This window comes from Perca fluviatilis, chromosome 19 (genome assembly GCF_010015445.1).
Source record: "Perca fluviatilis chromosome 19, GENO_Pfluv_1.0, whole genome shotgun sequence".
Taxonomy (NCBI): Eukaryota; Metazoa; Chordata; class Actinopteri; order Perciformes; family Percidae; genus Perca; species Perca fluviatilis.
The window spans coordinates 2,360,543-2,385,542 of record NC_053130.1 but is presented as its reverse complement, the minus strand read 5'-3'; the positions used below and the strand labels follow the sequence as shown (position 1 = coordinate 2,385,542).

Sequence of the window (25,000 nt, the reverse complement as noted above, 5' to 3'; positions counted from 1 at the left end):
CTAGCATCGAGTTAGCATCGAGTTAGCATTCTAAACGGTTAGATACTGAGCGGAGAGCTAACTGGTAGCTAACGTGCTAGCTAGCTGTCACCGCCCACATGTATTGTATATTTGCTGAATGTGAAAGAAGCTTCGGGAAAATGAAGCGGCTGTTTTTATTTATTTATTATTGTGTCTAAATAACAATCAGTGTGTTTTAACCTTCCTGTTGTCCTCGTGTCAAATTTGACCCTTTTTTAAAAAAACTTCTATATCGGAAATATGGGTTTCTTTTTTTAACCAAATTACTACAAAAAGGATGGATTCCATACACTGCTCTTTGCTAATATAATTGATCACTTTCATTGAATTTTGGGTGAAAATTGACCTGGTTTCTAATCAGTATCCTGACTATACTCATCCATATGTTCCTCAGATCTTAACTATTAGTCAAAATAATTCATAATTTCATTTTTTTTAACTAAAATATTAGGTATAATTGCATATAAATGAGATTTATTGACCATTAATTCAAAAAAAGTAGTGTAAAACTAATTGTAGTAATGGTGTTAGTGAAAATGTCAATTGTCAAAAAGTTTTTGACCCGTGAGGACAACACAAGGGTTAAAGCAGCCAAGAGAAGTTACTGGTCTGTGGGGATTTGGGGGAACTCTGGGTCAAAATAAAACAGCAGAAGCATCGAAATCCATTTAAAAAAAGCAGGTTTTTTTTCTTTAGGTGACTGTGGTATAAACTGCGCAGGGTTGTTATCAAGCAACAGAGTAGCTGATTATACCTAATGTTGGAACAGTCCAAGGTGTGAATATATCTTCATTACCTAAACTGATTGAAACCGAACATTAGTTATGATAGATTTAATGTATTATAGTTGGCTTTAATGCAGATTATTTGTGTAATTTCTCAACACAAAATAAAACAATGACTTTTAAATAGAGTGCAACTAACAATTATGTTCATGATCTATTTAATCTGACCTTTTTGTCTCTTGTGAAATATCCAAAAGTGGTTAAAGATGCCTGTTAGAATTTACGTGACACTAAGGTAGCGAGTGACTTGTTTTGTCAGACAACCACATCCCCAAAAACCAAAGATAATCCCTGTACTGTGATGTCATTATTGGTTGCTTAGATGCCGTTTGACAGATCATTTATTGAACTGATTACTTTTAGCTCGAGGGCAAAGTAAAAATGGGGGAATGCAACGCTACCAAGCCATAACCGCTAGTAATTTATCTGCTCTAGCTTTTCCAACATTTTAAGACACAGATATGGAGATAATAACGGTCAAATTATGTGAAAAAGAGACACAAACCGACCACAAAGAGACACTGAAACACCACACACACCCAAAACAACCCCGAAGGAAACAACACGACTACAAAGAGACGCAAAAACGCGAGAGTGTGTAGGAGGGAAATCGCTTACATTTGTTTTGAAATTGAAAAAGTTAACATTGTCTTGAGGAAGGACGCCTAAACCCCAAATACACACACGCCAGTCTTCCCCAAACACTGGATTTTGTTGACAAAGTGAGCCAGTTGGATTTGTCCACTTGGCAACAAATCTGATTTGATATTTTTAGCCTCTTTGTTGAATGGTTTTTGTCGGCTGCCAGAGATATTGTTGTTTTTTGTCTCTGCGTACATCCGCTTACCCCACAGCCTCAGTTTTTTTTTTTTTTTTAAGATTATTTTTTGGAGGCAATTTTAGGCCTTTATTGACAGGACAGCTGAAACAATGAAAGTGGGGGGAGAGAGGGAAGACATGCAGCAAAGCGCCACAGGTCGGAGTCGAAGGAGGTGTAAACCTCCATATATGGGCGCCCGCTCTACCAACTGAGCAATCTGGGCGCCCTCAGTTTGCATTTTAATGTTGCTTAGCTTATCAGCAAACAACCTTTTATCTCTGGATATATGTTAGACTTTGAGACTTGAGGTTTGTAGGGATGCAACTACCCATTTATTGTCATTGTAGATTAACGTATGGATTATTTTCTGGATGAATGGATGAGTTGTCTGGTCTCTAAAATGTCAGAAAATGGTGAAAAATGTGGATCAGTGTTTCCCCAAAAAGCCCAAGATGACGTCCTCAAATGTCTCGTTCTGTCCACAACTCAAAGATATTCAGTGTCCTGTCACAGAGGAGAGAAGACACTAGAAACATATTCACATTTAACAAGCTGACATCACACAAGTTTACCTGTTTTATCATAAAGAAATGACTCAAACTGATTATTAAAATAGTTGCAAATCAATCTTAGCTGACAATTCATCGATTAAATCTTTGCAGCTCTAATGGTTTATGTGGATCATGTGCTTGAATTTAAAGGTGAGCCCTTTTTAAAAAAAAAAAAAAATTAATACTTTTCAGTCTGTAATGTCCGAAAAAGCGCAGCCCGAAACCTGAAACTGTCAGATTCCTGCGTGCAGTTCGATGTCCTCTCGTCGCTCGGAGTCACAAGAGCACAGCATGGGACGGCTGCGAGCGACGTCAGGAGACCCAGGACTCCTTCGCTGCTAATATTGTCCACTGACCTGCCTGGAATTCCCCGGTGAAATACAAGCACGGGTCAGCGCAGGGTCGGGGTCACCAGATCAGCTGTCTCCGAGCAGAGTCCGACCCCCACGGCTGGGAGGGACTGCAGGGTTAGCGAACGTTAACTGGTCCCAGACAACTGACTCGGTTTTGGCTTTTTCTGCTCACAAAACGCTGCTGTGGCTGCCTCCTGCTGCCATCTTTACTCGCGGGTGATGTGACCACGACTTGCCTCCCTGACTGTAGAGGCTGAGAGAGTTCATGGCGTCGGGAGGGCTGGATGTGCTCGTGTCATTCAGAACACAAGACCAAATAAGAGTGTTGTTGCGAAACAGAACATGGCAAAATAATCGTTTTTTTCCTCGATTGTACTATTCAGGTGGTCGTGTGAAGTAGGGCTGTGCAATTAAGCGAAATGTAATCGTGATTAAGATTTCGGCTCCCAATGATCACAAAAACGGAATAATCGAGAAAAACAATTATTCAGCTCATTTACGTTTTGCAAGTAAACTTATTTTCTCGTGTTCTGAATGAAAAAATAAAGTTTTAAGGCAAATTTCACAGCTGTTTTTTACTGTTGATTTATTTAACTTTTTCCACTGTTTTTTTTAAAGTTCAATAATTGCAAAATCTTCCCAGAAGTCAACGAGCAATCGTGTTAAATTATCGTGATTTCAATATTGACCGAAATAATCGTGATTTATATTTTTTGCCATAATTGAGCAGCCCTAGTTTGGAGCCCAAATTGAAATTCAATTAATTGCACAGCCCTACCGGAGCTTTGCTGTTCAGTAAAGACGTGTCTCTTTCCTCCACTGCTGATACGTGAACATTTTTAAATTATGGAAGTATCGCTGCAGATACTGCAGGAAACAGTCTCAGAAGTTGTGATCCTTTCAACACTTGTAATCACATTTCTGAAGTTTATTTTTCTCTGTGACACATTGTTGTTCCCAGCCTTCTTTTGTTATCAGCCACTTTGTTCTTAACTAAAAAAAACAAACAGGAGACCTCTGTGTTTATCTACAAGAATCTGATTCAAATCTTTGATAACATCAGCTGTGAGCTGGTGGTGGACATTTTGACTGCGTAATAAAATCATGCGAGTCAAAGCCGATGACCTCCCATATGGCCGGCAGGGAGCTGGTGTTACATCACTAGGAAAGCTATTGTGACATCGGGGGGGAAAGTGAAGTCCAGAAGGCGCAGAGATGAGGGAGTTTGTGAGTCAGAAGCTGCAGCGAGGGATGAGAGGAGTGGTTTTGAAACCGTTCCCTCATTCAATCACAACTTATTAGTGATGGACTGATTTATCGGGCGGATATTTGCGATTTTACTGCTGCGTTCGCCGATAGTTTCCCCCCGGCATTATTTAAAGACAGGCGTCCATACAGGCAGCTCTGTGTTGCTGGAGACGCTGCACCCGTCCATATGATGCACATCGCACACATAATTTGGGTCATATGAATGTAAGATGATTGCAGAAGTGACACTGATCTGTGTTTGTGTTTATTATTTTTTTAAAGAAATGGCAGAGCAGATTCTGAAAACAAATCCAGTGTGGCAGGGTTTATTTTTTATGATGTAAATTGAGGAGCAAAAGCAGTATCGGCTCAAGAAAATCGGCAGCCCGTATAGGTCATCGGCTAAGGCTGAAAAATCGGTATCTGCACTAAAAAATCCATATCGGACGGTCGATCCCTACTCATTATTACCTTCATAGTCTTTATGAAAGGTTGAACTGTATCGGGAACGACCAAACCACATTTCAGACCCTGTTTGTGATGGAGGCATCATGTAAACAATCCCAGACTAAAATACTTCTTGTACGTCCCTGAAACAAACCAGGCGCTCAGCACAAGAGGAGAGTAAAAGATTATTTATTCTACATGTTAAATGTTACATTTCTTTTGTTTAGAAACCAAAGCCAGCTCCATTTCTCCTTTTTCAGTCTCCGCTGTCACTGCCCGATGTGAGTCGAGTGAAGATTTAAACTGTTTACGCCATAACGCCAAGGGATCCGGCTCCTGCTGCATTGTGAAATCCCTAAAATAATAAACTTTTCTTATTACAAACAATAACAGAAAACGTTGTAGCTATCTATGATTGTTTGATTGCTAACGTTAGCTCAAAACGCCGTTCAGGTGACAGCCTTTGTTGTGTTTGATTGCTAACTCGTAGGCAGCAGTGAACCAACTTCGTTATGTAGGTCCATTTTTACTGTATTGACGTTACAGAAGTCTCTCGTTAGCAGGTTCTTGTAGACTACTTCAGACATTATAGAAGTCTCTGGTTAGCAGGTTCATGTAGACTACTTCAGACATTATAGAAGTCTCTGGTTAGCAGGTTCTTGTAGACTACTTCAGACGTTACAGAAGTCTCTCGGTCGCAGGTTCTTGTAGACTACTTCAGACATTACAGAAGTCTCTCGGTCGCAGGTTCTTGTAGACTACTTCAGACATTACAGAAGTCTCTCGTTAGCAGGTTCTTTTAGACTACTTCAGACGGTACAGAAGTCTCTGGTTAGCAGGTTCTTGTAGACTACTTCAGACATTACCGAAGTCTCTCGTTAGCAGGTTCATGTAGACTACTTCAGACATTACAGAAGTCTCCCGTTAGCAGGTTCTTGTAGACTACTTCAGACATTACCGAAGTCTCTCGTTAGCAGGTTCTTTTAGACTACTTCAGACATTACAGAAGTCTCCCGTTAGCAGGTTCATGTAGACTACTTCAGACATTACAGAAGTCTCCCGTTAGCAGGTTCTTGTAGACTACTTCAGACATTACAGAAGTCTCCCGTTAGCAGGTTCTTGTAGACTACTTCAGACATTACAGAAGTCTCTCGTTAGCAGGTTCTTGTAGACTACTTCAGACATTACAGAAGTCTCCCGTTAGCAGGTTCTTGTAGACTACTTCAGACATTACAGAAGTCTCTCGTTAGCAGGTTCTTGTAGACTACTTCAGCCTCTAATGTAGAACTGATCAGGGATCATGCCGTTAAAATGTGATGCCTTGCGCTGAATAATAAATGACTGCTATGTAATGGACCTATCTCGTTATTCTGTCGCAAAGTAACTCATGCGCAACTCAACAGCTGCACTCGACTCGCATTGGATAGTGACATCCGCGGTTACTTCTTCTTCTTCTTCTCCTCCTCTGGGAAAACATGACCGCGTTGCATTATGGGATACAGGAGTAAAATGTAGGGAACATTGTATGTAGGCTACACTCAAATTTAGCAGTGCATTGTGGGCAAGGGTGTAACTTTCGAGCATATCAAACTCTTCATTTCCTGCATTCTGGTGAATTTTTCTGCAAGAATTTGTTTTCTTTTTGCATCAACTTATGATGCTAATGTCTTTATTATTATGGGATATTTGTTTTGGGTTGCACTGGCCAGTTTTAATTATTGGGGGGGGGGGTTTGTAACCCTCCCCCATTCCCCCTGTAAGTTACACCTATGATAGTGGGTATTTTATAGCAGACTATATAAGTGAAAAAAAATTATAAAAAAAAAAAAAAAAATAAAAATATTATTATAGTAATTTTTTTTTTTTTTTTGTTTTGTGTGTGGGTTCTTTTATAAAAAAAAAAAAAAAATAACAAACTCTAATTATTAAATAAAAAATAAAAAATTTTCTTAAATAACGTAAAAAGAAACGGTTAGAAACTTGGATGATTTAATGGTGAATAGGAATAGAAGTGGAATTCATCTTATGATGGTAAAGCACAGGTTTGATGCATCGGAGTGAATATGGTTTGGATCCCTCGATTTGATGAACGTTACGTTAAAAGATTTGCTGTCCACATTGCTGCTGTTTGGGATGGTCAATAATCCTTTTGTCTGCATCACTCCATCTGCTTCAGGATATACAAAGGCATCCTGCAGGCCATCCAGAAGTCAGATGAGGGCCATCCGTTCAAGTGAGTACCCAAAGAGACAGAATTGGTCCGTGCAATTAATCAAAATGTTGGCTCCTAATGATCACAATAACAGAATCGACAAAAAATTATTGATTTGCACATTTACGTTTAGCAAGGAAACTCGTAAAGACGAAAGAGTGACAAAATTATATAATTATGCTATATATATTCCATACAAAACAAACAGATATGCGAGATAAAGCTGTTTTCACACATACAGGCAATTCGCTTCTCATTCATCGCCTTAACAGTTCAATTAATTTTAACTTTAGCCGACAACCTTGCCCCTATTTTCACCGGTTCCCATAGTCTCGAGACTGTAGCCCCACTGTAGCAAGTTCCTTCGTAGTAACTAGCGGTAAAAAATGACAGAGGAACTGAGAAGATGACGAGCCTAAACAGCCAAAAGTCAGTTTTTTTTTTTTCTTAAAAGCAACAAAATCAACTGAAACAACTCAAGTAAAGCTGGCCTCTGTGGAGACACCTTGCAAGAGCACCACGAGCTGTTGGTCGTGTTGCTCCATCAGGTCAGAGGTGGTTAGTGGTTCAGTTACCCGAGGATAGGTGACTGTGAGCCGGGTACAGAGCACTTGAAGGCAGCTTCGTTCCCCGGAGAAAGGGAGAAAGAGAAGTAGGGACTGAGGTGACAGTCAGTTGTTCCCGGCTAGTTCAGAGCTTGTTTGGTGTTGTAAAACGTTCTTGTGGCAGAGATAGAGGCAGTGATGTTTCCTGTTTCCTGTACGGGGCGGGGCCCTCACACCACCTCAAAACACACCCACAAGTCTGATCCACGCACACATGACTCTGCACAGCAGCGTGACGCAGGGTGGAGTTTCCTCCAAAAGTTGAATCTGTTGAAGGAAAAAACTTTATTGAAAATGGAGTACCGTGGCCGGGTTGGCTCAGTGGGTAGAGCAGGCGCACATATACTGAGAGGTTTATGCCTCGACGCAGAAGGTCCAGGGTTTGAATCCCACATGTGATGATATCCTGCATGTCTCCCCCTCTCTCCCCTTTCTCACCTAGCTGTACTGTCAAAAATTAAAGGCAGAAAAGCACCCCCAAAACATTATCTTACAAAAAAAATGGAATACCTACCAGGGTTTTTTTCCTGCATAGAGAGATGTTTGCTTGTTTCACAAGCACCTAAACAAACAGCAGTCAACTCCTTTTCCTTTTACATTTAAAATGTTGTGTTTTACACACACGTAGAAGGACGTTTTCATCATAAATTGGTCTGTATGAATGTATCAGTAGGCGAGTCTTTGATGCTCCCAATGTCCTGGGGAGAGACTCCCAGACCGGATGCTTAATATGGCCTGTTTTGAGCCAGGAAAAACACTGCCTACTGGAACAAGGAACAAATAGTCACATATTGGGATCCATTTAGTTGATTTTAAGCGCAAAGAAATAACTTGTCTTTGTATGAAAAACGCTGGACATTTGGGCATTTATTGCTCATGTCTAAAAAGTATAAAGTTATCAATTGGCCACACTGCTGGCTGTTGCTTTGCTAGGAAACGGGGGGGTCACTATGCAGAGTAGGATGTAAAATCAAACATTTAAAGCAGTCTGGGGGCGCCCCATGCGTGCGCCCCATGTGGGCTGGGTGGGACCTTTGCAGCGGCGCGAGTTCGGCTCTGACCTGCGGCCCTTTGCTGCGTGTCATCCCCACACACCTTTCCTGTCTATCCACTGTCACCACAAATAAAGGGAAAAGCCCCCCTTAAAAAAATAATCTTTAAAGCAGTCTGGTTTCATTGGGAATTAAACTCAGCCAATGGCATCACAGGAACCAGTGACCTGATTAATCCTGATTATCGGTCTGTGCTGCAGGCGGTCTGGTGTGTCCTTTTTGTAGGATAAATAAATAAATAAATGCTGTAACATCAATGAATGAATATCTTGTGTGGCTTCAAATTTTACTTTTTAAATAAATAAATGCTGTAACATCAATGAATGAATATCTTGTGTGGCTTCAAATTTTACTTTTTTTTTGTCTCGTAGCAGAAGAGCTCCTAAATGCAACACACATTTTATTCATTTTATGTTATTAGAGTACAAACACAATTCACAAAAAAAAATTTTAAATTCAGATAACGTTACTCGGTAAATACTTCTTTTCTCAGGTTTAAAATCCACGCTGATTTTTTTCGTTATATGGCCGTGCAGTTGGCGCTACATTTCTCCGTGGGCGTGGTTAAAAATGTTTTTAAAATATTGAACTTGGAGAACACCAAGACTAGAAGCAACTACCTCACATAGAAACACATAAAAATACTTCAATTCAATTTTATTTATAGTATCAATTCATAACCAGAGTTATCTCAAGACACTTTACAGATAGAGTAGGTCTAGACCACACTCTATAATTTACAAAGACCCAACTATTCCAGTAATTCCTATAACTTCTGTGTATTCGAAGCGATCCTGTAAAGCACACGTGTCAAACTCGAGGCCCGCGGGCCAAATCAGGCCCCTCGCAGACTTTGCTTCGGCCAAAATATCAATTTAGTTTTCCGATCAAGTTTGCCAGCCTAGTTTTTGTCGTTTTTTTCCCCGAAGTTTAGTAATTTTTTTCAACGTTTTTTCCCGACATTTTTGCCACTTTCCCCAACTCTTTTAACAGATTTTTTTGTGTTCTTTTCTGACCTTTTTTCAATGTTTTTGCCACTTTTCACGACTGTTTTAGCTGTTTTTTTGTGTTCCATTTAAACATTTTTTCCGATGTTTTTGTCGCTTTTTTTCAACCTTTTTCTGCGCTTATTTAAATGATGGCTAAGGAACTTTTTTGCTGACGTTATTAGAGCTTCGTGTGGACCAAACTGTAAATGAGAAGACGATATGACACACGCAATAATACAGTCCCAGATATTTGACTTTTCTCAACAACACGTCTGGCTCTCTCTGTGATTCTTGTTTCCCGGTATGTCTGGCGCTTAGAGAAGCTGCTGTAAAGAGAGAGGCCGTTGTTCTCTGCTGCTTCCACCTCTCGTTCATTCGTTTGTTCATCCTCCCTCCTGGCTCTTTTTCAAAACCTCCTTACTGTTGTGTTTTTTCTGCGGCCGGTCTGCACACCGACCTCACAGCACGTTAAGAGGCCAATTAGCTCAGATTAGCATAAGCTGCAGGAACTCAGAGAGTCAAAATACGAGCCGATTCTACAGATTTGAAAGCTCCAGTGTGAGGAACGAGAGCTGCATTAAAGCTTAAAATTGATCGGCCATTATAAATGTTGATACCGATAGTTTGGAAAATGCCTAATATCGGTCTGCCGATGTATCGGTCGGGCTCTGGTGTGTGTGTGTGTGTGTGTGTGTGTGTGTGTGTGTGTGTGTGTGTGTGTGTGTGTGTGTGTGTGTCTGTGTGTCTGTCTGTGTGTCTGTGTGTCTGTCTGTGTGTCTGTGTGTCTGTGTGTCTGTCTGTGTGTCTGTGTGTCTGTGTCTGTGTGTGTGTGTGTGTGTGTGTGTGTGTGTGTGTGTGTGTGTGTCTGTGTGTCTTTGTCCGTGTGTGTCGGTGTGTGTGTGTGTGGTGTGTGTGTGTGTGGTGTGTCTTTGTCGGTGTGTGTGTGTGTGTCTTGGGGTGTGTGTGTGTGTGTGTGTGTGTCTTGGTCAGTGTGTGTGTGTGTGTGTGTGTGTGTGTGTGTGTGTGTCTTGGTCAGTGTGTGTGTCTTTGTGTGTGTGTGTGTGTGTGGTAGAGAGAGTGAGAGAGTGATGGTGATTATCTTCAGAGTGAGTAGTGACTCTAGAGTCGTAGTGAGAGAACCAAAGAGTCTCCCCTGTTCTTTCTGACCATGGTGGGAGATCTGCAGCAGGAGAAGTTAACCCTCTCCTTGATCTCATGTTGTTAATGGAGAAGGAGAACCAGGACATGAGAGGTGACGTCAGGCTACAGCGTAGGCTCGGTGTCTCCACGTACCTACGTACGTAGCCACGGCGTAGATTTTTAACACCGAAGCATAAATCGCGCTCAAGTCTTCCACAAAGCTGGGGTAAACGCTGCACACTAAGCCTCCTCGCTGTTGTCTTTAACCCACTGCTCTGCTCCCTCTCTCAGGCAGTACCTGGACCACGAGGTGGCGCTGCCCGAGGACATGGTCCACAAGTACAGCGACTTGGCTCTCGCCAAAATCAACAAGACCATCGGGGAATTAAGGCGCCTGTTCCTGGTCGAGGACCTGGTCGACTCCATCAAGGTGAGAGTCCACTTCACTAGGGCTGTGCTAGACTGAAGAAATTCTGAGTCGACTGATTAGTTGATTTAATCGACAGATCTGTAAATCTGAGTTTCTCCACTAAGAGTCCTGCTAAAAGCACCACTTTAATTCTTGTGTTTACCAGAGATGAGCTCGTACAGTTCTTGGAAATAAGTCATTCAGCATGAAAACAGCATCAGACATGACTAATGGACTAAAGAGATCTAAGTTGACTAAGGCCAAAACCACCAATTAGTCGACTAATCCACTAAGAGGGAGCAGCTCTACACTTCACACTACCTGGACCCTGAAACTGTTATGAATATTGAGATCAGAGTTGTTCCGATACAATCAGAAAAGCCTCCGATTCTGCCTTAAACTCTGGTATCGGTACCGGCGATTACTGGAGTTTATGCGCCGATCAGATATGTAATTTAGGCCCGAAGAATATCTACTTTAAAGTAGTTTATTCATGATCTTTTTCCGTTATGACTGACTGTCAAACTGGAGAATAAAAGAAAGTTCTATGGCGTTCATTGTCAACAACAAAGATAGAAATCATATCACATCCATACAAGGATAGTAGTATACAGCTGTTAAAACATGATAACATTATGCATTTTTAGTTAGTTAGTTAGTATCCCCGTGGGGAAATGTAGGTGTCTTCGCAGCCAGGTACTTAAATACAGTTACAAAATAAAACACTACTATTTAAATACAGTACAATGCATTAAAATACAATACAGTACAACGATACAATACCAATGCACTTAAAAAGGAGGGCTACAAATGCAACTACAGTGGGACTGCAGAATAAGGTGTAGAGAGGACATAAGGCAGATATATTAATGTGTTTCTACACAATACACAACGTCCATCTCAACACAGCTCTACAGCCAGCATGTTGTCATGGCAACAACCAACATGCAGTTGTTGCATCAGGTGAGCGAGCCAATCGCAAGTGAGAGGAGAGAGGGAATCCAAGTTAAAAACTTAAACTTTTAACACACTGGTATCTGATCGGGAATCGATAACGGGAAGGGAAACATGGTATCAGGACATCTGTAATTTAAATGCATATGCAGTATTTAAAGATGAAAATGGAGGCAGGAGGGAGGGTCACTGTGTGCTATCTGTAGTGCAGTACTGTAGACGTTAAGAAAAGACAGTAATGCATCTAGTTTACCAGAAGGATAAAGGGATAGTAGAGATGATTTGAAGGGTGGTTGTCTGTCTCTCTCTCTGTCTGTCTCTCTGTCTGTCTCTCTGTGTGTGTCTCTGTCTGTCTCTCTGTGTGTCTCTCTCTGTGTGTCGGTCTCTCACGCTCTCTCTGTGTCTGTCTCTATCTCTGTGTGTGTGTCTGTCTCTGTGTGTGTCTGTCTCTGTGTGTGTGTCTGTCTCTGTGTGTGTCTGTCTTTGTGTGTCTGTCTGTCTCTGTGTCTCTCTGTGTGTGTGTGTCTATCTCTGTGTGTGTGTGTGTGTGTGTCTGTCTCTCTCTCTGTCTGTCTCTCTCTCTGTCTGTCTCTCTCTCTGTGTGTGTCTCTCTCTGTGTCTTTCTCTGTGTGTGTGTGTGTGTGTGTGTGTGTGTGTGTGTGTGTGTGTGTGTGTGTGTGTGTGTGTGTGTGTGTGTGTGTGTGTGTGTGTGTCTGTGTGTGTCTCTCTCTGTGTGTCTGCTGTCTCTGTGTCTCTCTGTGTGTGTTTATCTCTGTGTCTGTCTGTCTCTGTGTTGTGTCTATCTCTGTTCTGTCTGTCTCTGTGTGTGTGTGTGTGTGTGTGTGTGTGTGTCTCTGTCTCTCTCGTCTGTCTCTCTCTCTGTCTGTCTCTCTCTCGTCTGTCTCTCTCTGTGTGTGTGTGTGTGTGTGTGTGTGTGTGTGTTTTGTGTGTGTGTGTGTGTGTGTGTGTGTGTGTGTGTGTGTGTGTGTGTGTGTGTGTGTGTGTGTGTGTGTGTGTGTGTCTCTCTCTGTGTGTGTCTCTCTCTCTCGGTCGGTCTTCTGTGTGTGTCTCTCTGTGTGTGTGTGTGTGTGTGTGTGTGTGTGTGTGTGTGTGTGTGTGTGGCCTCTCTCTTTGTGTGTGTCTCTCTGTGTGTGTGTGTGTGTGTGTGTGTGTGTGTGTGTGTGTGTGTGTACTGTAAACTTCCTTACTAGTTTTTTTAAGCACTTTTACATACTGCAACATGTTCAGGCGTTGTCACAGATGATATATTCTTTTATTGAAATCATGTAATCATTCATAAATTAGTTGAGCTGCTCCACAATCTTTCCAAGCCCCCCCTCCCCCCAGCAACATGTGAAGTACCCCTGGCTGAAAGTATCAGCCGTGTTAATCGGCAGGGTTAGTGTGTGTGTGTGTGTGTGTGTGTGTGTGTGTGTGTGTGTGTGTGTGTGTGTGTGTGTGTGTGTGTGTGTGTGTGTGTGTGTGTGTGTGTGTGTGTGTGTGTGTGTGGATCAGCGTCCATAACGGCTGAGCTTTCAGAGCTCTGCAGCTGTCGGAGGGCTGTTGTCACCTCCAACCCTCGCACCAAATACAGAGACCTGAGAATAACACGGCGCAGGAGAACTTCCCTTACAGGGTCAAAAAGTCTGATTCTTCTAATCCAATCAGGAGCCAGCTTGAGCCTCAGGAATGTTTTTTAATTTAAAAGTCTCAGATTAACCCTTTTTAAACTCCTCCAACTGCCTTCATTGGTATTTTTCTGCTTTTTTTTTAATGTCATTTCTTGGAGTATATTCAAATATTTCATATCCCTAAAGTCAGTACAACCTGAGCTCAAAGGTTATGGAAGTCAATCAGCTGTAATAATTAATAAAAGTATTAAAATTGTGTCAAAAATGGAAAGAATTGGACGCGCGTTTTCATCGAATTCTACTAAATAAACACACAAAACATATTGATCCAAAATATGTAAATCTAAATGTAGAAACGTGAACAAAATATCTCAACATTAGCATCTACATGACTCTAGCTCGCCTATGTAGGCTGAGTTCTTGGCAGCGGCCCGGGTTCGAATCCGACTCGTTAACCTTTGCTGCAAGTCTTCCCTCATTTCGCTCTCCTGTCCTCAAGCTATCCTGTCGATTTAAAGGCCATAAAATGCCTAAAAAATAATCTTTAACCTTGTGTTGTCTTCCCGTCAACCGTGAACTTGTGTTCCCAGCGGCTTAAAATTTAAAATGAACTTTTTTGACATTTTTGTCACTTTTTTCAGTGTTTTTGGTGCTTTTTTTAACACTTTTTATTATTTATGGTCAATAAACCTAACTTACATGACATCATAACAAATTTTTGAGTTAAAAAAGCAGACATTATGAATAATGTTTACTATGAGTTAAGATCAGAGGATGTTGAGTGGCTCACAGACGGTCAGTTTAGTCAGGATACCGTTTTGAAACCATTTAAAAACCTTTTTAAATGCTATAAAATTGAATAAAACGCCCCAAAAATAATCATTATTTTGGTTTTAAATGTTGCATGGCTTCCATACGACGTACATCCATGATATTTTCGGGCAATTTGGTTGAAAGAAACCCATATTTCTGATATTAAAGACTTTTTAAACGGGTCAAATTCGACTTGGAAGACAACACAAGGGTTAAATAATGTCTCTCAACACACCAGAAGTTATTTGAACTCTGTACATTTTTATGTTTTTCAGTTTTTAAGATATTTCTATTTTACATTTTATCTTACATCCTCACGAGAAAGGTGAAAGACAGAAGCAGTCGCTCTCTGCTGCAACAAGAATGAACAGTTTGTTTTAATAGATTTTATTTATAGCTTTTCTGTTTAACATACACAAGAAAAAGCACAGCAGAACATAACAAAGCAACCCGCCCATAGACGAGCAACAAACAGACAATAACAATAGACTAACAATTAGGTAGCGAAATGAAAAAGAAAATATTGTAACAAAGTATGCATACATCATACATGTACAAACACAGGATCAAATAAAAGAAAGAAATGCTCTTCTGAGAAACAGTAAAACCAGTTGACAGTCAGTCACCAAGTGAAAATCGAGCATTTTAAGACATTTCTTCTTAGATAAGATAAAAATGGATGCCAGATTTCGTCAAAGGTTACCGAGTTGAGGGAGACATTGTATCGTACTTTCTCCATATGTAGCAAGTTGGACATCTCTGCAAGCCAGGTCTTAAAAGAGGGGACATCCTCGCTTTTCAACACTCTAGCTGTTTTTAGTTTTCATTTCATACCGATTTTAAAACCGATTTTGAATAAAACCGATTGAATAAAAACACCCAAATTCTATGAAAGTAGTGAACTGACCATTTATTTTACTGGTGCAGAGCGTTGTGCGGAGCCATCCGCGTTGTTTTCTTTGACAGTTTGGATGAAAGAAACCCAAATTTCCGATATAGAAACTTTTTGAGGACACCAGGAAGGTTAACAGGATCATAGAAACGAGGATCTCCAGCCGGCCCTCTAGCGTTCCTTTCTCTGAGCGTTAAAAGCACATGTGGCTGGATGCATTATGGGATAGTCTTCTGCCCCTGATTAGTTTCCTGTTGCACCAGCGTTGGGTGTTTACACTGGCGGCCATGTTGGCTCAATGCTCCGGGCTGGTTCCATGTTTATCATTATTACCACGAGTACCACGTTGGACTACAGCTCTGTTAACGTTCATATCCAATCAGCTTCAGGGTCTAAGTCTCCCTCCACTGTGCGGTTAGAGATTTTGGGCTCTTTTAACATGTCTTCTTTCAGAAAACATTCATTTAACTACACTACACTGTCTAGTTGGGTCTGTAGAGTTCTCCTAAATTCACTGTTAGCATCAGATAAGGCCTCATTTGCATATTACTTACACTGCATATGTAAGACAGCAAATTCTTGTCTTAATGCCAGTAATAACCTGGGGATGGTTCACGTTGAGATCGGTCTCTGTTCACCTGCAGTTTCTTCTAAATGTCTGACTTTTACAGTCGGTTTGTTCTCCGACTCTGAGCCAGAAATCTCCACTTCAGCAGCACTCGCACACCAAACTTTACTCTTTCATTCCTCTGTATTCTCACACTTTTGACACAGCAGGGCTTTGTTCAGATAATCACCCACAGCCTGATTTTATACAACATGTTATTCCTAAAAACATTTTGACAGTATTTTCTGATTTATGGAGCGATTTAAAGCGAGAGAACCAATCTTCCCTCTGTAATCCTCCCTCTTTGAACCTGGCTTCATCCGATGTGTAGTCTCTCTCTCTTTCAAAAAGAACCCACAGAAAATAAAACTCTGAGACCCTTCTTTGATTACTTTTGTTTCATGACTCAGCAGCCCAACAGATTCACACAAAGTTCTCGTCGTTTCACAGCAACGATCACTTCATAGGCTCTTGTTAAAAGCTGGGAGATCTCAGGATCCTTCTCGGGTTCGGACAGAGCTTTTAAGTCAGGAATCAACCAAAACGGAAATGTGATGAGTCACGATTAATGCTTTTGTCTTTTACAGTGTACAGCCAGTAAATTTGAGACCTTTTTTAATACCACCTAGGATGAAATTTAATGCCACCTTCACTTCAAGCTTTTTACACAGCAGGAATTTGTTCAAATATCATTCATTTCATTCATGAAAACATGCAGGAAATGGATTTTTTTGTTTGTTTCTAATGTGTCAATCTGTCTGTTTTCTCCTCTCTTTCTTCAGTTTGCCGTGTTGATGTGGATCCTGACCTACGTGGGCTCCTTGTTCAACGGCCTCACTCTAATTATTCTGGGTGAGGAATACATTACCCATCATGCTTAGAGCAAGGGTCTTCAACATTTCTTTAAGCCAAGGAGCCCTTATCTGAGAGAGGGACGGAGCAGGGACCCCCAACTACATTAGCCTCTTTCCGACCAAGTAGTTACAGGATCGTAGTTCTAGGAACAGTCCACTTCTAAACAGTTCTAACTACTCTCCCCCAAAACCGGTTTTACCATTTGTATTCCCACTGGCCCAGTGGCCATATAGGAACTGACCTTTTGCCATCTAACCACCACTATGTGGAAAAGGGGAAAGCCCCTGCCCTGAAGTAGGAGCTGAAAGAGATACAGGAGCTGTGGCCCAGAGGAACTTAATAATCCCCGAATTGGTCCAGTCCGAACAGGACCAAAAAAAGCGTTCTAGGAACTGCAAAAATTCCCTCTGGTCAGAAAGCGGCTGTACAGTATATTCTGAAATCTGTTGCATATTTGACTGGGCCGACAATAAAAGCCCACAGCCTTTTATACAAACCTTTTTAGTGCATAGAAGACTAAAGCTATAAAACTAATGGTCGGTATGATTTTATAAATGTTGTTTTAACGTTAAACATGTGACAGTGACTCCTTAGGATGAACTGTGTATGTGGATGGCTGTGTTAGTGACTACCTACTACCCTATCATTAATGTGTTCTTGAAGTTGCAAAGAAACTCCCTTTAATCATTTAGCCAGGTGATGGTTTAGTACTGAAACATGGCCTACTATTAATGCAGGTTAAACATGAGTGTGAACATGTGCCGGAGTTTCTCTGCAACTTCTGACTTACTAATCCCCCTCAGACGCTCCCGTTATAGATGTGCGAGATATAGAAGTATTTTTCAGTACCCCCTCCTACCCTGTAGTAACTCTGAGGACCCCCCCTAGGGGCCCCAGACCCCCTGTTGAGGATCTCTGGCGTGTCAGTTCAAAGACATGTGTTAACTTTGGCTCCACCTGGTGTTGAAATCAAGTCGTTCTGGAAACAGGAACTTAAATCTGTAGTCCAGCAGGGTTTCTGGCGGCTCTTAAAGTCTGTTGGAGTTTGTAGTTTAGAATCCATTTAATGAGTTCTTTTTCTTCTTTTCTTCAGCTCTGGTCGGAGCCTTCAGCTGCCCGATCGTCTACGAGAAACACCAGGTAACAAACGATGACATGGTTGTTACTGAGTTTTAGAAATGTTTCTGTCCATCCTCTACATGCCTACTTACTTATGTAATCAGTTACACATTATAATTGATTTATTTACACTTATTATTATTATTTTTATTTGTTCAAACTTATTATTTTTGTTGTTTGTAATACTCAAACTAACTTCAGCCGGGGCGCCCAGGCAGCTCAGTTGGTACAGCGCGTGCAAGGGTTGGGTATCGAACTCTGTACTTTTTTGGGTACCGGCTGAATTATGTCGGTACTACCGAGACCGGTTCACGTTAAATCAAACGGGGCCAGATCCCGGTACCTGAGAGCGCGTAAAAGTGAAATCATCCGTCCTCTGCATGTGGACTCAGAGCAGACGCACACACACAGACACACAAAGACACACACACACAGACACGCACACACATGCACAGACAAGCACACAGACAGACATGCATGCACACAGACACACACACACACGTACACAGACACACACACATGCACAGACAAGCACACAGACAGACACACACGCACGCACACACACAGACACACACACACGTACACACACACACACACACACGCGCACAGACACACATGCATGCAGACAGACAGACACACGCACAAACAGACACGCACACACAGATATGCACATGCACACACACAGGCACAGACAAGCACACAGACAGACACACATGCACGCACACAGACAGACACATGCACGCACACAGACAGACAGACACATGCACGCACACAGACAGACACATGCACGCACACAGACAGACACATGCACGCACACAGACAGACACATACACGCACACAGACAGACACACATGCACGCACACAGACAGACACACATGCATGCACACAGACAGACACACATGCATGCACACAGACACATGCACGCACACAGACAGACACATGCACGCACACAGACAGACACATGCATGCACACAGACAGACACGCACAAACAGTCATGTGCACTACAGATATGCACACACACAGGCACATGCGCACACGCATGCCGACACACAATGTTTTTTTAAGATTATTTTTGGGGGCTTTTCCCTTTATTAGTAGTAGAGACGCGTTGAATGGACAGGAAAGGAAAAAAGAGAGATGGGGGACGACACGCAGCAAAAGGGCAGCAGGTCTGACTCAAACCCTCACCGCTGCAAAGGACTCCGAAAAAAAAGTAACTGTTGGGTACCAGAACCGAATTCCAGTCATCGGTACCGGAGCGTAGCGCGTGGGGGGGGGCCATGTAGAAGAGCAGTAGTAGTGATGTAGTGATTCCTGCGGCTGGTCGGCTGGTCTGACGTTGTGTTTGTGTTTCCAGGCTCAGATCGACCACTACCTGGCCCTGGTCAACAACCAGGTCAAAGACATCGTTGGGAAGTAAGCACTTTAAAATGATGAAATGATACGAATTAAATCTGCTGAAGTCTTGTTGGTTTCTCTTTTTGTCTCTTTTGTATTAAAAAAAATAAATAAAAAAAGAAGAAGCCTTTTTTAACATCAAAGGCAGGGGGACTTTTGGCTAATTCTGGCTTTTTTAAAACCATGGGAAATTATGTTTTATTAATTTGCGCTGTCCCCTTTTCATAAATAAACTAAACTCAAGTAGCTAGTGAAATATCGGACTTGATGAATGAACGGATGTTGTGATCTCTTGTCCCTGCAGGGTCCAGGCGAAGGTTCCCGGGATGAAACGCAAAGCCGAGTGAAGCAACGGAAAGTCAGAGTTTGGATTCAGGAAGTCCTGAGAGGGGAGATGTTTGGAGTGGGGGGGGGTGGGTTAGTGGTGGGGGGGGTAGGGGAGGGGAGAGAGGGAGGGAGGGAAACATGAAGGAAAAGCTGGAGGAGGAGAGGAGGGGTTCTGGCGTGGACGCAGCCCTTCTAACTTTATTTGTCAAACATAATAAAAACATTTCTTTTCCAGTCCAGAATTCCTTTTTCCACATTTTGTTTTTCTTCTTTTTTTTCTGTTTTCTGGAGAAGTTGAAAGTTCAGCCGAGGCACACCCAGTGCATTGTGGGAGGAGCTGACTGACGCTCCCACTTTTGTGGGTGTTTGGGTGTTTTTCCATTTACATATATATATATATAATTTTTTTTCTTTCCGTAATTTTTCAAAACCGAGCGAAGTGGGCAAACGTTTATTTTCTTCATCTGCTGTTTTTTGCGAGCGAGCAGCGAGCAGCACCTCATCTTTATTCTATTTTATTTTTTAGTATGATTACTGAGTTTGAAGTATTTTGTGATTTTACTGTTTAGCTGGAAGCGTGTCGCGTCCCTGGAGCTCCGGGCTCGTTTCTTCGGTAAGCTGCTGCGTGGTTTCGCCTCGACGGGACGGATTTTGAACGTGAACGACGTCATTGAATCCTGACGAGCGAGCGGGGGCTGGGGGAGGAGGGGGCTTGTACTACCTTTAAATACTTCATCGCTTCTGAGTAACTTTAGCTAGAATCATCTAGAAAACCTTCGCCAGACACATACAACACATTAATTACATAAACAGTTATTTCCATGTCATTTGAAGAAGAAACTCGTTTACATTCATCTACATCAGATATAAAATGTTTAAAAAAAAAAAAAAAAAAAGTCCAAAACCAACATGAAATGGGATTTAAAAGAAGAAAAATAGATAACCATGCTGTCTGTGGAGCCGATATCTTAATAGAGTTGCAACTTGATGTGACTTTTTGGGAAACCTTTCGAGCATTTGTTTGTTATGCAAGTATAATTGTGAATGATAAACTTCATACTTCAATTGTGACGATTAAAAAGCTCCCCGCTGGGAGCCGTGTTTGTGGAATGCATTGTGAGATGTAAACTATTATCAATAAAGCTTCTAGACGAAGAAAGTCCCGCCTCCTCATCTGTCAATCAACCCTGACAAGATAGGTGTGAGTCCCCCTACACGGTGAGAGTGAGTCCCCCTACCCAATGTGAGTCCCCCTACACGGTGTGAGTGAGTCCCCCTACACGGTGAGAGTGAGTCCCCCTACCCAATGTGAGTCCCCCTACACGGTGTGAGTGAGTCCCCCTACACGGTGTGAGTGGAGTCCCCTACACGGTGTAGGTGGAGTCCCCCCCACACGGTGAGAGTGAGTCCCCCTACACGGTGAGAGTAAAGTCCCCCTACCCAATGTGAGTCCCCCTACCGGTGTGAGTGAGTCCCCCTACACGGTGTGAGTGAGTCCCCCTACACGGTGGGAGTGAGTCCCCCTACACGGTGGGAGTGAGTCCCCCTACCCAATGTGAGTCCCCCTACACGGTGTGAGTGAGTCCCCCTACACGGTGAGAGTGAGTCCCCTACCCAATGTGAGTCCCCTCCACGGTGTGAGTGGAGTCCCCTACACGGTGGGAGTGAGTCCCCCTACGGTGGGAGTGAGTCCCCCTACACGGTGGGGAGTGAGTCCCCCTACCCAATGTGAGTCCCCCTACACGGTGTGAGTGAGTCCCCCTACCCAATGTGAGTCCCCCTACACGGTGTGAGTCCCCCTACCCAATGTGAGTCCCCCTACACGGTGGGAGTGAGTCCCCCTACACAATGTGACTCACAATGTGAGTCCCCCTACGTGGTGTGAGTGAGCCCCTACAAGGTGTGAGTCCTCCTACACGGTGTGAGTGAGTCCCCCTACCCAATGTGAGTCCCCCTGCACAGTATGAGTCCCCCTACCCAATGTGAGTCCCCCTGCACGGTGCGAGCCCCCCCCAAACATGGCGGCCGTTCTGCACATACGCGACTCCCATGGTGTATTGACAAACCCGGCTAACTCACGTTAGCCTCTGTTAGCTTCAGTCTGAGCATGGGCCGGTATCAGTCTGATGGTGTGATAACCTTCGGCTGAAATATCAATTATGGCCCATATTTAAGGAAGGAAGGGAATGTGCATGCTGGTTATAGTGCATTTCACACTGAAATACTCGGCAAAATGGGTCGTTCCAGACATTGCTCTGAGGAACAGCAGACTTTGATTAAAAAGTTGATTGGAGAGGGGAAAACATATAAAGAAGTGCAGAATGATTTCAAATGCCTTGAAATGGCATCCAGAGCCTGAACGACGTGGGAAGAAACAGTCCACTACCATTCGAATGGATGGAAGAATAGCCCAAATGGCAAAGGCTCAACCACTGATCAGCTCCAGGACCATCGAAGAAGACTTAAAGTTACCTGTGAGTACTGTTAGGATCAGAAGAAGGCTATGTGAAGCTAAGCTATCAGCTAGAAGCCCCCGCAAAGTCCCATTGCTGAAAAAAAGACAATAGGCAAGACTCACTCACACCACGTAGGGGGACTCACATTGTGAGTCACATTGTGTAGGGGGACTCACTCCCACCAATAGGTTGAAATTTGCCAAAGGACACATTGACTGGCCAAAGGACACATTGACTGGCCAAAGGAGAATTCTGTGGACTGATGAGAGCAAATTTTTTCTTTTTGGGTCTAGGGGCCGCAGACAGTTTGTCCGACGACCCCCATGCACTGAATTCAAGCCACAGTACTGTGAAGACAGTAAAGCATGGGGGTGCAAAAATCCTATCATGGGATGTTTCTCATACTGTGGGGTTGGGCCTATTTATCGCATACCAGGGATCAGTTTCAATACATCAAAATACTTGAAGAGGTCATGTTGCCTTATGCTGAAGAGGACATGCCTTTTGAAATGGGTCTTTCAACAAGACAATGACCCAAAACACAGCAGTAAGCGAGCCAAGTCTTGGTTCCAGATGATCGAGATTGATGTTATGGAGTGGCCAGACCTCAGTCCCAGAGGAAAACGTGTGGGGTGACACCAAAAATGCTGTTTCTGAGGCAAAAACCCGGTAATGCAGAGGAATTGTGGAATGTAGTTCAATGGTCCTGGGCTGAAATACCGGTTCACAGGTGCCAGAAGTTGGTCGACTCCACGCAACACACATAGAGTTCTCAGAAATAATGGTTATGCAACTAAATATTAGAGCAGTGATTCAAAGTAAAGCAAACCCTTGAGACATTTTTCAGTTTATACAAGGCAAGGCAGCTTTATTTCTAGAGCACATTTCAGCAAGAGGGAAATTCAAAGTGATTTACATAAAACATTAAGGAGCAGTTAATAAAAAAACATATATTTCTTTACCATCTCATCCACCACGGGCCCCACAGGAACATGTGACTTTGTACTCTTGTTACCCATAACAAGAGAGAAAGTACTTCTCTTTACCCACAGTGTAGCTGTCGCTATGAGGCTTAGTTTAATCAGGCAAACTTTGCAAAATCCTAAACAGTTCCAACTGTTATCCTTTAGATTTTATCATAAAATCAATCTCACACCCACGTTGGAGAAATTCTCAGAAATATGTCCGTTATCTGTTCGACAATTCAACTAAAATTGACAGTGCAGAATAAGAAATTAATTATTTAAAGAAAGGCAACAGAGTTTTCTGGGACATTAAAGAGCAGTTAAAAACGGGCAGGACGGTGTCTCTTTACAGTAAATGTTTGAGTTTGTAAAGAAAAATGCAAATACTGCAGCTTAATATTCCCTTTTCTTCACTTTCTGTAAAGGTCTAACACAAACTTGGTCAATTTTGGTCATGTTTTGATTTGGAATTAAATGTGCAGTGTTCCCAATGCATTGATATATTATGGAATTAGTCAAGTCAAAGTTTATTTATACAGCACTATTTATACAGACAAGCTGACCAATGTGCTTTACAGAGCAATAGAATATCACACGACAGACAAAACGAGAAAAATTAAAAAACAAATTAAACACTATTAAAAGCAATTGAATAGAAGTGTGTTTTCAAGAGTGACTTGAAAACTGACAAGTCAGAAGCAGAGCGAATATGAGAGGGCAAGCTATTCCATAGTGTCGGGCCGATAACCTCTGTGTTTTAATCTGTACCGTGGTATGGATAAAAGTTTCTGTGTACCTGACCTAAGATCCCTGGAAGGAGTGTATTGCTCTAGGAGCTCCGATAAATAGAGGGGAGCTTGATTGTTAAGACATTTATAAACAAATAAAAGAATTTTAAAATCGACCCTAAGACGAACCGGCAACCAGTGAAGGGAAGCTAAAATTGGAGTGAATTAAAAAGCTATTCTAAGGATTTTGAGCATTATTCACTTTTTTTTCCACACAGCTGTATGAAAGCCAGACATCCTGTGAATGCCCTCGGTGTCTAGTTGCTGGATGTAAAGTCTCATTAGGCTGTGGTTATCCTCGAGGTCACAGCCGGTCTTTTTATATTTCGGAAGTTTCAGAAAATGGTCTCATTACGATGAAATGGCTCCTATCGGAACTAACGTCATCACACGCAAATTAAATGAGGCTCTCTGAATCCACCAGAGTCTCAGCTTTCCAGTCAGACCCGATTTATGCAACTCTGAGACTGCTGAGGGACCCCAAGTATGCAGAAATGTACTCAGTACTGTACTTGAGTCCACATGTTGAGGTACTTGTACTTTACTTTGAGTCTTTTCTCTTCATGCCACTTTCTACTTCTACTCCGCTACATTTCAGAGAGAAATATTGAACTTTTTACTCCACTACATTCATCTGTTACAGCTTTAGTTACTAGTTACTTTAGTTACTCCTCTACATTCATCTGTTACAGCTTTAGTTACTAGTTACTTTAGTTACTCCGCTACATTCATCTGTTCCAGCTTTAGTTACTAGTTACTTTAGTTACTCCGCTACATTCATCTGTTCCAGCTTTAGTTACTAGTTACTTTAGTTACTCCGCTACATTCATCTGTTCCAGCTTTAGTTACTAGTTACTTTAGTTACTCCGCTACATTCATCTGTTCCAGCTTTAGTTACTAGTTACTTTAGTTACTCCGCTACATTCATCTGTTCCGCTTTAGTTACTAGTTACTTTAGTTACTCCGCTACATTCATCTGTTCCAGCTTTAGTTACTAGTTACTTTAGTTACTCCGCTACATTCATCTGTTACAGCTTTAGTTACTAGTTACTTTAGTTACTCCGCTACATTCATCTGTTACAGCTTTAGTTACTAGTTACTTTAGTTACTCCACTACATTCATCTGTTCCAGCTTTAGTTACTAGTTACTTTAGTTACTCCGCTACATTCATCTGTTACAGCTTTAGTTACTAGTTACTTTAGTTACTAGTTACATGTAGTTTATAAAGTATTGATTCTAAAGTAAACTAGCCGACAATATAACAGACTACAAGTCACGCTGACATGATGAGACCATTAAAGACACAACTGGTTGGATCCTTTACATTTTCTACAGAGTGTGTGTGTGTGTGTGTGTGTGTGTGTGTGTGTGTGTGTGTGTGTGTGAGCGTGTGTGTGTGTGTGTGTGTGTGTATATGTGTGTGTGTGTGTGTGTGTGTGTACATGTGTGTGTGTGTGTGTGTGTGTACATGTGTGTGTGTGTGTGTACATGTGTGTGTGTGTGTACATGTGTGTGTGTGTGTGTGTGTGTGTGTGTGTGTGTACATGTGTGTGTGTGTGTG

The 25,000-nt window shown here is 42.2% G+C and overlaps 1 protein-coding gene across 1 annotated transcript; it reads left to right on the top strand.

The window, feature by feature from the left end:
- Positions 1 to 6,377: 6,377 nt before the first annotated feature.
- On the top strand, positions 6,378 to 19,471 carry LOC120548302 (reticulon-4-like). Its single transcript, XM_039784447.1, has 6 exons — positions 6,378 to 6,458; positions 10,515 to 10,653; positions 16,312 to 16,381; positions 17,478 to 17,524; positions 18,862 to 18,920; positions 19,207 to 19,471. The coding sequence occupies exons 2-6, from the start codon at positions 10,552 to 10,554 to the stop codon at positions 19,247 to 19,249; spliced, it is 321 nt and encodes a 106-aa protein (XP_039640381.1). The 5' UTR covers positions 6,378 to 6,458; positions 10,515 to 10,551; the 3' UTR covers positions 19,250 to 19,471.
- Positions 19,472 to 25,000: the final 5,529 nt, after the last annotated feature.

Bases quoted from the DNA above. Each gene is read 5' to 3' on its own strand.
- LOC120548302 (XM_039784447.1), top strand. From the start codon at position 10,552: ATGGTCCACAAGTACAGCGACTTGGCTCTCGCCAAAATCAACAAGACC. The intron at 10,654-16,311 runs GTGAGAGTCCAC...CTCTTTCTTCAG, and splicing joins ACCTGGTCGACTCCATCAAG to TTTGCCGTGTTGATGTGGAT. The intron at 17,525-18,861 runs GTAACAAACGAT...TTGTGTTTCCAG, and splicing joins TCGTCTACGAGAAACACCAG to GCTCAGATCGACCACTACCT.